Raw genomic sequence first — 15121 nt, 5'->3', positions numbered from 1 at the left:
ACAGGAGGAGACACTGGTCCCTTAGAGGGGACCCATACACATTCCAGCTGTCATTGAGAAGTGACCCAAGCAAACGAGCAGCTGCGACAACAGCTTCAAGTGTATTTTTGGTGTTGTGCTGTGTGTACATGTGAATAAAGACTAAGCGAGTGTTTGAGATAACCACGTTTTCCCTCACTGTGAATATAAATGCACGTGTAAGTAGGCTCTAGCTTTTAGGACGTTTTGCCTCTATATTGACTTAGTATTTTACTTTTTTGGGCTTTCTTTTAATTTACTTCACTTAGAGGAGCACAGGTTTCGCCTTCTCCTGGTACCCTTTTCCCCCACCCATTTTAAAATTAGGAAGTAGATACTCCCAGATTTTCACATGAGTTATTTGAACTTTAGACTGAGCTGAAACTTCCAAAGGCCTGATGTTTAACAGGAAACACCTTCCCCTCCTCCCATCATCTCTGTCAGGGTGAGGTCAGGTTCTAATGGTGTCGGTGTAGGGATCAGAGCCTGAGTAACACATTTGCATAAACTCCAGGACGTGAACCGGGAGTGACCCTGGATGATCAGTCCAGAAGCAGGTTCAAGGAAATTTCCAGAGGGAAGTATTTGGACAGAGAGCTGGGAAAGAGGAGTAGATCTCAGTGTTCTGCAGGCCACTGTTACGTACCTGTCACCCCACCTTCCCATGGTCCTGATATTGATCCATTCTTGCACACTCAAAATCTGAATAAACAGTGAGTATTGGAGGCCACCTAATGGAATATTATTTTATTCTGAACTGGTTTCTCATAGATAGAGTTTTAAAGTGATAAACCCCCAATTGCTTTTTCAAACTGCCTGGTGTTGATTTCTCCTCAGTGTGTTTCTGTTGGCGCAAGTCCACTGTACACAGGACCCTGCTGGCCCCCCACTGACTGTTTTAGAAGCCAGAATGACAGAGGGGCGTGGCAATGGTAAATCCAGTGGGTAGTGGCTTCTTAGTTTGGGTTCACAGCTTACAGAGTTGAGGTTGCTGCCTTCTCCAGGGCCAGGAGCCAGTGAGCGCTCCCCTCCACCCCCCCGCTTCATTATTATCACATGGACCCCTCACCCTCCGGGGGCTGCCGTAGTCCCCCATTCTTTCTTATTAAGGTTGTAAAGGTTTGTATGAAGAACTTCCCAGAATGTTTGGTTGGTCTGCCAGGTTTTGGCACAGTTGATTGAATTGCAGCTCACCCACCCCCGGTCCTGGTAGTCTTTCCCAGGACACATGGCTGCCTTCTTAGGCTCTGCTGTTGGAGCTGAACTGGTGGACTCAGAGGAAGTCGATGGCGGGGGACCTGTAAGCGGGTCCTTCTGGTTTTCATGATGTTATTGGTCATCATTTTATCACTTTTCTCACATTTAAGAGAAATTTACTTTCACCAAGAATGCAAATATAAACTTTGACAAAACCGATGCAGAAATGAATTGGTATATCATATGTACATACATACATACCTTTCACATTTCACGTTTAGACAAAATGTATTCTATCGTTAATTGTCCAGTGGTTAAGAGTTCAGCTGCTAAACAAAAGGTCGGTAGTTCAAATCTACCATCCGCTCCTTGGAAACCCTATAGGATAGTTCTACTCTGTCCTGTAGGGTTTCTATGACTCAGAATCCACTCGACGGCAGTGGGTTTGCTTTTCGTTTATCCTTAATTATGGGCAGGATTGATTTACGTATGCCTGTGACATTGTAAATAGCTCAGCACTCAACAAAGTTCTTTGGCAAAACTTCTTTATCTAGAAAGAAAAACATTAGGAGGAATTAAGCCAAGAAGCCAGCTACGTGAATGGCCTCCTTTAAGGGGCACAGCATCCCTCTCTTCCTTTGAGTCAAACTTATTTTAGCTTCTCTGTTTTATTTTAATTCTACAATATAAGAGTAATCTGTTGCAGAGCTTCGGCAATTTCAGAGCCCTGGTGGCACAGTGGTTAAAGCACTCAGCTGCAGAGCAAAAGGATGGCAGTTTGAGCCTACCAGCTGCTCTGAGGGAGAAAGACATGGCAGTCTGCTTCTATAAAGAGGACAGCGTTGGAAACCCCGTGGGGCAGTTCTCCTCTGTCCTATAGGGTCGCTGTGGGTTGGAATCATCTCAGTGGATATGGGTTTGGTTGGGTTTTTCTTATTCCAAGCTGCAAAAAATCATTGCCGTCTGTGATGGTTAATGTCGTGTGTCCACGCAGCAAGGCTCTGGTGCCCTATCGTTTGGTCCAGTGGCAGCCTGGATGTTGCTCTGAAGCTGTTTACCTGTGATTAATTTAAATCCGTTGGCCTTCAGTGAAGCAGTTCACCTTCCACGGTATGAGTGGGCCTCGTCCAATCAGTTAAAGGCCCTAAGAGAAAAAACTGAGCTTTGGTAAAAGAGGCTTCTGTTTCAGGACTAGAAATGGACAAGATTGCTGGGATTCCCAGGCTGCTGCCTAACCTGCAGATGTTGGGACTTGCCAGTCCCCACAGTCTCGTGAGCCAATTCCTCAAAATAATTCTCTCTCTTTTCCCTTCGCCCCCATATATATATATATCGTGATTGGTTCTGTTTCTCTAGAGAGTTGACCAGATGCTATCTGAAGATAGCAAGCTTTCAGCCTTGGCCATTAAAGTTGGTATAAAAAAATGGTGGCTGGGGGTTGGTCCCCTCCACCAGACATGGTGGGTGCTGGAGGCCTTGGCCAGTTCTCATCATCCTCACAGAGCCCCGGGAAGCCCACTGAACCACCTGACTTCACAAACAGAAGAAGGAGGTGGCCAGGACTGCCGTGGGGCCCCTGGATGGCTGAGTGAGGCTCAGAACCTGGCCTGCACGTTCCCAGGTCCACATCTGCAACAGCACTGCCCTCTGGGTACCTGCTAAGAGTGTGCACTGTCAGAGAATAAGGCAGCCAGAAAGGTGGGTTAAAGATGCCACAATTGGCCCTCCTTGCCATACTCACAACTGTCCTTTGGCAGGTAAATCCCATTAGAACTTTGAAACTCTTCATTACAACAGTACGTTCCACCTTCACTGTAAAGACATCTGAAGGGCTCATGGTGATGAAAACGTCCTGCCTCCCACAGGCTCCATGGAGCGTCTCACGGGAACACACTTGGGTAATTTGGGTCTGGACTCCCCTCCCTGCATTCAGCTACACACAGAGGTGCCTCCAGACACTGGGGCGGCGTTTAGGTAAGGTGAGCGTTGGCCACCCTGGGTTTGTGTTAGAGAACCAGGAGGAAAACTCAGCCCCACTTGTAAGGAAGTGGCAAATGTATTTAAAGTGTATCTTATGTTGATAGTTCGGATCTCTGCTGTCCCGGCATTACAGCAGCTTTTGTGTTCATACCCTCACTCCTGTGATTTCCCTGGAGGCAGCCAGAAAGTGAAGTGTTTCCCACCCAGGGTCAGGTCTTGTGACTCATGACCCGGCCCCAGGCTGAGAATGACCAGTGTGTGGAAGGACAGCATGGAGGGCAGGGCGTGTCAGGACGGAAGCACCGGAAACTCTCAGGGTTGAGCAGTGGGGACGCTGAGTTAAGGCAGCCCTAACTTAGGAAAGCCATGTTTTCTCAAAGCCAAGGACAAACACTCCAGGCAGAACCTTGTGAGAAGCTCACCCCGTCCAGATCAAGGAGGGGGGTTCAGGGTGGACGGTGGAAGGGGGCGGTGCACTGGCTGTGGAGCCCTGGTTTATTGATCTCGTTAGCCCAACAGCTGCACCCGTTTATAGACTGCAGCTTTGCTGTCGTAACTTTTGGGTCTTTGAAACACGAGAGTGATGCTATTTGTTTCTTCAGAAAAGGATTTGAAAGATTTTTAAATGGAAAGTGTATCTATTTTATTACCAGTGAAAGAGAATGGGATGGGGGTGGCGTGGACACTGATGGAGCCCCATCCTGTCTCAGCCTAAGCTTGGGTACCTTCACATACAGCCTGTGACAGGGACCGTCCCACATTTGATAGGCGAGGAAAACAGGCCTTAGATCTGACAGTGTTTCCTGCAGCTCGTGACACGGCCGAGCCAAGATTTAGCACTAGATTTAGCTGACTGTAAAGCTTGTTTTCGGAAACCCTGGTGGCGTAGTGGTTAAATGCTACACCTGCTAACCAGGAGGTCAGCAGTTTGAATCCACCAGGCGCTCCTTGGAAACTCTATGGGGCAGTTCTACTGTATCCTGTAGTGTCGCTATGAGTTGGAATCGACTCGACGGGAGTGGGTTTTTTTTTTTTTTTTTAAAGCTTATTTCTTCCCAGTACCCTTCTCTGCCTCACAGTCAAATAACATAGTCAACAGTAAAAACAAACCAAAAAAAGCAAAGCATGGAATTAAAGTTAGCTTTTGTGAGCCTGCTGGAGCCCACCGCAGAGGGGGTGTAATGATCCACGTGACCCCAGTCTTCACAGAAATGGGAGCATACCTGGAAAAACAAATAGTATCTATTATAGTGTTAAACAGGGAGTCCCTGGGCGGTGCAGAAGAAACGCCTGGCAATCTGCTTCCAAAAGGTCACAGCCTTGAAAACCCTGTGGGGCCGCTCCGCCCTGCACCCGTGGGGCCGCTCCGCCCTGCACCCGTGGGGCCGCCACCTGCTCTGCACACGTGGGGCCGCCACCTGCTGTGCTCAACAGCAGCAGTAACAGTGCAGTACTAAACACCAAAAGAGGTGATTTTGTTAGCAAGAATTTTACAGAAAACACAGACGCAGTTGCTGTTTGTGTTGCCATTTCTTGGTCTGACCCAAATCAAGGGAATGTGCACGTGTGTACACGCGTGTGTTTGCACATACATGTAGAGGGAAGAGTGAGAGGAGATAATGGCTGAGCTTCCAGTTGCAGAGAGGCTCTTTGCAGGTCTGGGAACGCACACAGGGAGCACACCCCTCCACTCCTCACCACCCGCCCCGGCCTCGGGTCTGGCTATTATTAGACCAGCTCTCCCAGTTGGAGGTTATTTAATCCCATAGCCTGAGGCAGTGGCATTTCAACTTGTTGATTAAGTAGAAATTAATATGCCCTGGAAGACCCATGTCTAACTAGTCAGGTCAACATTTTGGTGTAAAAATTGAGAGCTGTGACCCCTGTTCCCATCATCATTGGCAACCATCCCAACTCACACAGGTTTGGCTCTGAGCAGGAGACCCAGACCTGCTGTATGCCGAATGTCCCCGGGAGCTCCGAGAACAGGAAGCTGGGTTTGGGGACTGCAGGGACGGGTTGCCAGTGCAGCCACTTCAGGGACTGGGATCCCCCAAGGAGAGCCTGAGGAGTGAGCAGAAAGGAGGGCCAGGGAAGGAGTCCAGAGCCACCAGTATTTGTCATCAAGGTGTGTCACATCAGCTGTGTCTCCAAGCCCAGCAGAGCCTGGGGATAGGGGTAGTGAGCTGGCTGCTGGTTTACTCAGACCCCCCAGGCCAGCCCCAGCCCTGGCCCCTCCACAGCAGCCCATGGAGCCCTCTGTAGTGGTGGTCCTCATGCTAGCCATGCTCTGGGGGCTGTTTAAAAGGTTTATAATGGACTTACTAGGGAAGAATGTATGTATTCTGTGGGAAATCCACGTGAACCTTGAACTTCACAAGTGAACCTGCACCAACAGGGGAAAGTGGTGATGAGATGATCAGTGTGCCTCTCTGCACTGTTGTCAATCATGAGGTTGATTCTAGTCACCTGGGCTCACCTTTGCTGCTCTGGCAGGGCCTCGAACAGTACCTGACATAATACGTGGTTTCTTGAATGAATGAGCGATATCTCACTCTTAATGATTACTACAAAAGTAGAATAAACCTGCGAAGCAAACTAATATGTCAAGCTATGATAATAAGCCATGTTTTTGGTTTTTTTGAAGTATTTCAGTTAGAGTCTAGCGATCACTCTATTTAGCTGGAATTTTCCTGGTGTGCAGTTTGTATCTGCACAATTCAGAACGTCAAAGCATCTTTATCATGTATGAACTTGATCTGTTGACTTTGCAATTAAGTTTCTGCATTTTTTGACTGAAGCTTTATCAGTATGAAAAGGAATTTTGAAATTGAGGGTGAAGGAGTACTTTTTTCCTCTGATGTCACTGGAAGGTTACACAGACTTTTGCATTAGGGTGATAGAGGTTCTGGTACAGAGCCACGGGGTACACCCACGATTCTGCAGTCTATCTGAAATAGACTATGGGATAAGTGATGAAATTACTAAGTCTTTCGGTGGGGGGGTTAAAAGGGTTTTTTGGGTTCATATTTTACAAGTGTCCACTGTTTGTTTTTTTTCTCTCTCAATATGATTCTTTTATTCACATTTCTAGGTATTTCTAGGTATTTACAGGACCTGTCTTTCTGATGTTTCTGGCTCCTTAATTGGATTTTGTTTCTTTCCCTCTTTTTCTTTTGCCCTTCTCTGTAGATCTATCAGGTTCAAAAGGTAGGCTGTTTCTTATTTACTTCCAATTTGCATGCACAGTTTTTCTTTGCCAAGGGCCTGGCCACCTTTCAGAAATAACGCTTTGCGCTGAAGACGCACAGAAGTTCTTACTGCTTGTCTTACCGCTTGGTTTATGAGTGTGTTTGAACTTGTACGCTTAGGTCCCCCACGTACACACCCGTGGAGAGCAACCATTGAACACATTTCTATGTCCCTAGTGTTTTTCTCATCTGTTTTCGTCAAGAAATTAGGAAAATTGTTTCTTTCAAAAAAAAAAACAAAAAAACCCTAGTGCTAAGACAAAAATCACGTTTCAAAATTTGGGAACCCTTTTCAAATCAGATATTTAAAGAGAAAGATTATCTTCCCAGCTAATTTTATTAGAAAACTTTAAAAATATCACTGCAAAGCACCATGCACTGAGAGATTATTACATACTGATTTAAAAATCTGAGTAAAAAGGAAAAGTGATGATGTAACAATGAAATCCACCAGCTCAAAATTTAGCTGTCCTCCCTCCCTGCTATTCGGAATATTGTAGACGAGCACGCATTTCTGCGTCCTAGCATTTGGTAGAAGTGGCTGAGGTTTCGAATAAATACACCGAGCAGGCCAGGCAGAGAAATAGAGAGGAACACAAGCGATCAGTGACTCACGCTTCGGAATAATGAAGCAGGCAGCACGCGGACCCTGGGGAATTTGTGGACTACAGCGAGTCTTCACTAAGTGAACTGAGTTCGTTGTTTATGACATTTATAATTGTTCCTCAAATACATTTCTTTAGTTACTAGATGGAGTTCCTGGGTGGCTCAAATGCTTAAGTGCTCGACTGCTAGCCAAAAGGTGGGTGGTTCGAACCTACCCAGCGGCACTGCGGAAGACAGGCCTGGTGGCCTGCTTCGGAGAGGTCCCAGCCTTGAGAACCCTACTGGGCAGTTCTGCGCTGCACACGTGGGTTGCCACGAGTCGGAGCCAACCTGATGGCAACTAAGAACAGTTTCTAGATAAAGAACGATATTTTTCTTCTTAGAGCAGCTAAGAAAATCAAAATCGGATGGCTTAATTTCAGAGACTCAGACAGGCATCCCTTTAACACACGATCTGTGCACTTTAAAAGTCTGTCGAGATGGATTTCTCGACTAGCTGCAGCTCCAGATTGCCTCCTCCTCCGGCCCTCTTAAAGGACCCCTGGTGGTGCAGTGGTTAAGCACTCAGGTGCCGACCGAGGAGAAAGACGGGGCAGGCTGCTTTCGTAAAGATTACGGCCTTGGAAACCCTATGGGGTGGCTCTACTCTGTCCTGGAGGGTCGCTGTGAGTCGGAACTGACTCGACGGCAGTGGGCTGGTTTTTGATTTACCTGCTCTCTTCTCTCTGTACAACCCTAAATAACCTGAAGAGTGCAAAGGAATCAGCTAGGTAGGTGCCAAAATCTATTCGTGCCACACTAGTTTTTCTAGGGTCCGTGTGTTGAACTGTACACTGAAAATAGAGTTCCATGTCTTCTGTAGCCTGGTTGAGCATTGGACCGGGGAAAGGCAAGGCCGGCTGCCCTGGCTGTAACCAACAGTGCCAGACTCTGTGATCTAATACCATGGAAGGGTCGCTCTGTCTGTTCATTTCCACTTGGGTTCGTGCCTTTCCTGTTCCAGGTGACTCGTTATTTTCTATTAACTCACCAGCAAGACATTTTTAGAATTTTTGCCAGAATGTTCATTTGTATACAAAGTGGAAGCAGACAAAGCTCCCAAGTCCTCCGTGGCCAAGCAGGTACACATTTCTGTAGTAAAGGTGCGTCCCAGGTACGGGCAGGCTTTCCTTATCACCGAGGCCTGAGGAAAGGAAACAGAGACAGTAAATACCCTCTCCTGGCCAGTTTGGCTGCTTCTCGGAATGGTTTCTCTTCTCCTGGATTAAGGCTTTTTCTGCAAGTCAAGCACCTTTCACAGTAGCCTGGCTCTTGCTTCTTTGCATGACTCACCTGCTAATCACAGTGGTTCACCTTGGAAATCTTTTCTCTGTTTCTGGAGTTTGCTGTGCTGGTGCCACTAGCTAACACCGGGGCTGCTTGTTCCCTGCACTTGCTATTCCTAGCAGCGTTGTCCCCCAGGAATGACGAGGAAATGTAGCTAGAGTTACAGCACCTATTAATAAAGTCACCTCGAAACTGGAGGGAAGGTTTTGAGTACTGGTCCTTATTTTTATCATGAAAAGAGCAATAGATAGCGTGCAGTGTTTGATGTAGGTATAGAATGTGGCGGAAAGGCAAATATGAAAATAGAAAAACTGTTAACACAGACTTCTTTTGGAATTTAAATAATTTGATGGGGTATTTATATAGACCCCTTCCTTTTGCAGACTGTATTTTCCTTCTTTGTCATTAAGCCATGAGAGAAGGAGGGATGATGACATCCCGTTTTATAGGTGAAAAACCTGAACTTTGACAGTGAGGGTTAGGCTGGTGTTAAATGAATTGGGATTGATAGAAAGCAGGACAGCTTGGAAGCTCTTGCATTCTGCCGAAGCTAAAGTTAAAACATGACTTTGGGAAATGTTTGCCTTTATTTCCTTTCTGAATTTATATTCTAAGGAAAGCAACTTAGAGGAAAAGATTTGGCTGCTGCACATTTTATATTAGAGCCTGTCTTCCCTGAATTTTGAAAACACTGTTAAATTCTCCCCCTACTCTTTCCTCTTCCAGGCCTCTGCTTACCAGCATCTCTCAGAGAAAGGCCTGCGACCATGTTAGGGCAGTGTGTTCTAAATTTGGCCGTCCTTCCAAATCAACTGAGACGAAAACCACACGGAACCAAACACCGCCTGTTTTGGCTGTTGGGACACAGTTTCCAAAGCTGTTGTGTACCTCCAGCACCCAGCTTTTTTCCTTTCGATTATAAGATCCTTAATGTCAAAGAGAAAATCACACCTGTGTTGTATGAGAGGGAGGTCTGGTCAGCTGTTCCTTGCTTTTCTTACTGGAAATTGAGGGAAACGTGAGAAGAGCAGATCCTCGTTATTCGAGGTTCTAACCTGGGTTCCCACCTAATTTTGGAGTAGTAACAGTAAGGGCCACTCCAAGCCTCCTTATTTCATTCTCTGGCGCCATCGTGATGTGGACTAGTCAGATGAAAACGTGGAGGTGTCAGATCCAGGGAACTCTGAACATAACCGGCCACTCTGCATGTATTTCTTCACAGTGCAGAGACCTCTTCTGCCAGCTGCCCAGTCACCTTTCCATCAGCATCTATAAAGACGTCCCAAGGATTTTCTCATGTGCCCAGATGTAGAACAGAGGTCAGAGAGCTGAGATCAGCGAGCTGGAAACCTAGAGACCGTTACACAGTTTCTCCCCGTCTCCTCTAGGTTTTTCCATCCCAGTTTTAGCTCCTTGGGAATGGCTCTCAGCTTGCTTCTCTTGAACAGCGCTTTTTCCTCCGGTGTGTTTTGAGGGTATGAACAGCTTGGCAGAGGGGCTTGAAATGCTGCTGGTCTAAGTTTAGATCTCTGGTCCCCACTACCTCCTCCCCACGGGAATGCTTTTGTCCTGCCTCTCTCAGTTTGCGGGGGCGGGGGGGTCTCCCAAACCCCCAGGCCTGCTAGGGCGGCGGCTTCCTCCCTCAGCAGAACCCGGAACGCGTGACTGCTGCTTTGCCTTGGCCTGTCCCTCACTGTGGGGCTGTGGAAGTGCATGTCAGAAGAGCTTCTTACGCGGTCACCATTTCACTTCTTGCCTAATCTTCTCTCCCTTCTGTCTATAGAAATATTATGGGCTGGATACAAAATGGGGTGACATCGAGCAGTGGATGGTAGGCCTCGAATACGATTTAAAACTTTTAAATGGTTCATAATTTAATTCCAATGCACTTTAATTACATAGCTATCTTTCTCTTGCATGGTAATGTAATACTGAGATTTTTCTTCTGGGGATTTCTGCATCTGATTTCTGATTGTTTACATCTCTGTATGAAGCTTGGTTAGTGACAGTCCTGGTCTGGCCTTTTTTTTCTTGCCTGGGTGGTGCAAACGGTTTGTGCTCAAGGTTGGCAGTCCAAACCCACCCAGCAGCACTGCGGAACAAAGGCCTGGCAACCTGCTTCCCTAAAGATTATAGCCAAGAAAACCCTACGGAGCAGTTCTACTGTGTAACACATAGGGTTGCCGTGAGTCAGAATTGACCCAATGGCAATAGGCTTGGATTTCGGTTTAGTGGAAGCTGACTCCTGGAGCCTGCTGGCCAGCAGAGTTTGTGGGGCCCCTGCTACCACCAAAAAAACAAAAAAAAAATACCCGTTGTCATCGAGTTGATTCCAACTCATAGCAAACCTATAGGACAGAGTAGAGCTGCTCCATAGAGTTTCCAAGGAGCACCTGGTGGATTTGAACTGCCGACCTTTTGGTTAGCAGCTGTAGCTCTTAACCACTGCTCCACCAGGGTTTTCCCTACTACCACAGCCTCCCTGATTTCCCCGGGCACAAGACTTTCCTATAGGGGGCACTTAGGCTGAGCTCGTGCCCCCGGCATGAGAACTTTCCAGAAATACAATCACACCTCTTGCCAAGTTCTCGTTGGAACCCAAAAGTGGCATTGTGCTCTGTTTCCTTCATTCATGACTGCCACCACCGGTCCCGTCACCTCCTTCCGGCCTTGATACGCCCTCCCTGTTTACCTTGATACACCCTCTGTTCCCCACCTCACCCACTGTGACCCCTGAAGCCCCGTTTGTGATGAGGAAACACCTTTACCTTCTCAGCCGGTCTCCTGAAACATCCCCTCTTGCTTTTTAATTGAGAACTGGTTCACTTCTCATGATAAAAAAAACCAGTTGCTGTCGAAAGGAGAAAGACCTGGCGATCTGTTCCCATAAAGATTACAGCCTAGGAAACCCTGCAGGGCAGTTCTGTTCGGTGGAGTCGCTGTGAGTCAAAGTCGACTTGATGACACCTAAGGACAACAACATACATAAAAGTAAAGGAAATGTAAAATCATCTCCTGAAGTCTTAGATACCTACGTGTAATGTAAAAGAGAATAGGTTTTGAAATACAAAGAGCAAGAACTTCCCCTATTGGGGGGAAAAAAAAAGATTAAATCCAACCTTTCTTGTGGTGTAAACCATCATTTTAGGCTTATAAAGCACGGGGGGAGGGGTATTTTATCAAATCTTAAAATGCATCATGGTTTTTTGACTGGGTAAAAAAGAAAATTGCTGCTAGTTATAATTTTGAGATTTGATTATAAGATATACCCCAATTTCAGAGATGTCAAGATGTAGAAAACTGCGTGTGTGTTAGAAGCCACGAAATATATCAGATAGAAGGGCGATAATCCTTATCGGATATGTAAGAAAAATGGCTTACTTTCTGATTACTGAGAAGACAGGTCCTGAATGTAAGAAAAATAGTAAGTTTATTTAAATGGGCCAGATTACAGAGGCTAAAAGAAATTAAGGCCCAGCCTCCCACACATGCTTGTTTTTAAGCCAAAATAAAATACACCGATTATTTGTGTGCTTACATACCCTCCTTTAGAAGAAAACATTTTTCCCCAGTGGTTTAATTGAAACCTTTAAACAAAAGCAAAGAAAATATTTACTTGACATTTATATCAGAAACGCTGTATTATATGCAACTGGGCTGTCTAAGGCTCTTCTAGGCACTTGCTCTGCTGTCTCTAACCTTTTCATACTCTTCTCCGATGCTTCGGTAGGAAGACAGCGAACGCTACTCTCGTAGATCCAGAAGGAACACATCGGTTAGTACCCTCCTCGTTCCTCACTTCGGCGTTTGACTGAGAGTCTGATTTGTACTTTTAATGGCTGAAATGTGTATTTGCTGTCATCTCCCAATGACACTTCTGAACGAAGTTCACTGCAGTGAGACCTGTGAGAGCCGGAACTCGACGACTCTGCCTTGTTTTTCTGGGTCTTACAAGTTTCCCGCCTTTGACAGGGTGCAGTCTTGCCACCTTTCTGTTGCACTCTTTTAGTGGAAAATATTTGAGTTTTCCTTCTCTGACAAGTTTCCACCTTATACAGGTTCCGGCTTTCGCAGGTTTTCCTGGAATAGCAGTTTTGTTACCTAAACAAAGACTCTGAGTGCAACTTTTAGCGCTTTGACCTGACTGTGGTGAGGGGAGTGTGTGTGAGAAATTTTCAAGTATTAACATGTTCATAAAGCTTTCAGTGCTTTTTTGCTGTGGAAGACACATGAATAGTTTGCGTAATAATATTCACTAGGAGTCGGGATTAGTAAATCACTAGGGAAGTAAATGATTCCACTTTGACGAAATCAATCTGAATCCATGTGACCCAGAAACAGTCCTGCGTAAACAGCGTGTGCAGCACCCATGTGGCGGAGGACCTAGGCTTACATCCCCTGGGATTGTAGGGGGCATCTGAGCCCCCTGCTGTGGGATCGGTCAGCGTGGCTTCTCTGTGTGTACGATCACCTCATGGTTGTTCTCATCCTCTCTCTTCCTAGGCTTCCGATGAAGACGAGCGCATGTCAGTGGGTAGTCGTGGCAGCCTGAGGGTCAGTACCACTGCGACTGCCTTTGCATGGACCCATTTAGGATAGAAACGCTTTGCCTTGTCATCCCTGCTTCCACAATCCTCATTCCTCCTCCCAGAGAGTCTCACCGTCAGTATCCAGCTGACAAGATGCTCACTTAAAAGCTGGTCAACGCTGCCCTGTTTCTGTGTTGCTACCTGGGGGGTTGTTTAATAACCCCGGGCACTCCTGTTGCACCCTTCTCCCAAGAGTAGAAGCTACCACCTTTTTTTTTTTTGATTTGTCCACATCACAAAACTACCCAACCTTGGTTGATGTTGTCTTGGCTTTGCTGATGCGCTTGTTTACATACACGCTCCCCAACAAAACGGGATGATGGTCCCCAACAAAACGGGATGATGGCAGCGAAAGTGACTTTACAGCTGCACCCGTCACGCGATTGCTCGTCAGCGAGGGTTTTGCGTAGCTCCTTGTAAGCTCTGGGCTGCCTGGTGACGTGTGTGAGGGGCCTTCCCCTTTATAACCACAGTGAGATAAATCCCTTCCCTGACACCTTGAATTTTCAATAGACACAAATATATATTTTTCCTTAAACATCCCCCAAAAAATCTTCATAACTGTACTTGGAAAATGTGTGTGCTTTGAGAATTGAAGCAGAAAAACTATGTTTTACTTAGTGCTTTAAATCAGGAAATGCATCTGGGCATGTCAGTTGATTTGACCACAGAGGTGAAATTACATCTCACCGTGAGTAACAACTACGTCTCAATCTGGCCACTCCGTTTAATTCAAGGACTGGATAGAGCTGAAGGTTTGCTGTTGTTTTTAATCACCGTGACAATTAAATCGTGATATCACACGGGACTGCCTGCATTGGCATATTTCATGTAGCTCTTCCTTTAGGGCAGGAAACATGAAGATGATATACTGTTGGTCTGCTGTTACCTTACCCTGTTTTACTCAGAGCCCGAAGCAGATCCACCGGGATTTTGCCAGAAAGCTGTGTCCTTGGTCGAACCTGAAGCAATTCAAGAGCTACCTTGGTATCTGGAACTTTCTCCTGCGAGAGCATAGACCTAGTGATACAGTGTTGACTGCCCTGCAGACCTTCTGAGGTGTCTCATCCTAGAGTAAATAAGATTGATTGAGCCCAGAATATTATAAATGTAAAATTCAGTTTTCAGAATCTGTAGACAAAGCATAGAAATTACAGCTGCTGAGCGGGCCCAGGAGAATATGTCATTGACTATATCCTTGAAACCAAGTGAAGAAAATACTATTTCAAGGAGGAGGGGGCTGAGCAATCAAGTAAGAGTAGGACTGAGAATTGACTATTGGGGGCAGTATCATGGAGGACATTGGTGGCCTTGACAAGGGAATTTTGGGTGGAAATGGTGAGACCAAAACCTGATTGAAATGGGTTACAGAGAGACAAAGAGGAGAGAAATTGGAGACAGAATCTAAATCTCTCTATCAAAATGCATTCTCTTCAGATCTGTTGTTGTTTGTGCGGTTGAGTCAGTTCCGACTCATAGTGACCCTGTGTACAGCAGAACGAAATACTGCCCAGTCCTGCGCCGTGCTCACAGTCGTTGCTATGCTTAAGCCCATTGCTGCAGCCACTACGTCAATCCATCTGGTTGAGGGTCTTCCTCTTTTTTGCTGACCCTCTACTTTACCAAGCATGATGTCCTTCTCCAGGGACTGATCCCTTCTGATTACATGTCCAAAATATGTGAGATGAAGTCTCACCATCCTTGCTTCTAAGGAGCATTCTGGCTGTACTTCTTCCAAGACGGATTTGTTTGTTCTTCTGCCAGTCCATGGTATACTCAGCATTCCTCACCAACACCATAATTCAAAGGCTTCAATTCTTCTTTGTTCTTCCTCATTCATTGTCCAGGTTTCGCATGCATATGAGGTGATTGAAAACTCCATGGCTTGGGTCAGGTGCACCTTAGCTCTCAAAGTGACACCTTTGTTTTTTTAACACTTTAAAGCCATCTTTTGCAGAAGATTTGCCCAATGCAATATGTTGTTTGATTTTTTTGACTCCTGAAATCACTTGCGAGACGTTGTATTGCACTGTTCTAGGACAAGAATTTGTTGTTCTTGTAAAATTCTCAGGTTTCCTGATCCCAAAGAGTTTAAAACCATCACAGGCCTAGTGAGTGCTATGGTGGAATACTAGTGTTCATTTCATTTTCAAT

At 46.0% G+C, this 15121-nt stretch overlaps 1 protein-coding gene across 24 annotated transcripts in view; it reads left to right on the top strand.

Annotated features, from left to right (window-relative positions):
* The window catches only part of LRRFIP1 (LRR binding FLII interacting protein 1), a 155165-nt gene that overhangs the window by 90840 nt on the left and 49204 nt on the right, over nucleotides 1-15121 (top strand). For 10 of the 24 annotated variants that reach the window (XM_064286467.1, XM_064286473.1, XM_064286464.1 and 7 more), the window contains one exon: nucleotides 12882-12932. The exons of 13 other annotated variants lie outside the window; for them this stretch is intronic. In XM_064286467.1, coding sequence (XP_064142537.1) covers nucleotides 12882-12932 — 51 coding nt within the window. Of the gene's footprint in view, nucleotides 1-6387; nucleotides 6406-10161; nucleotides 10210-12108; nucleotides 12154-12881; nucleotides 12933-15121 lie in introns of all 24 variants that reach the window. One more of the 24 variants, XM_064286484.1, reaches the window with a different exon arrangement.

This window comes from Loxodonta africana, chromosome 6 (genome assembly GCF_030014295.1).
Source record: "Loxodonta africana isolate mLoxAfr1 chromosome 6, mLoxAfr1.hap2, whole genome shotgun sequence".
Taxonomy (NCBI): Eukaryota; Metazoa; Chordata; class Mammalia; order Proboscidea; family Elephantidae; genus Loxodonta; species Loxodonta africana.
Note: the sequence above shows the minus strand (reverse complement) of the source record. Positions and strands in the feature narration are given on the sequence as shown.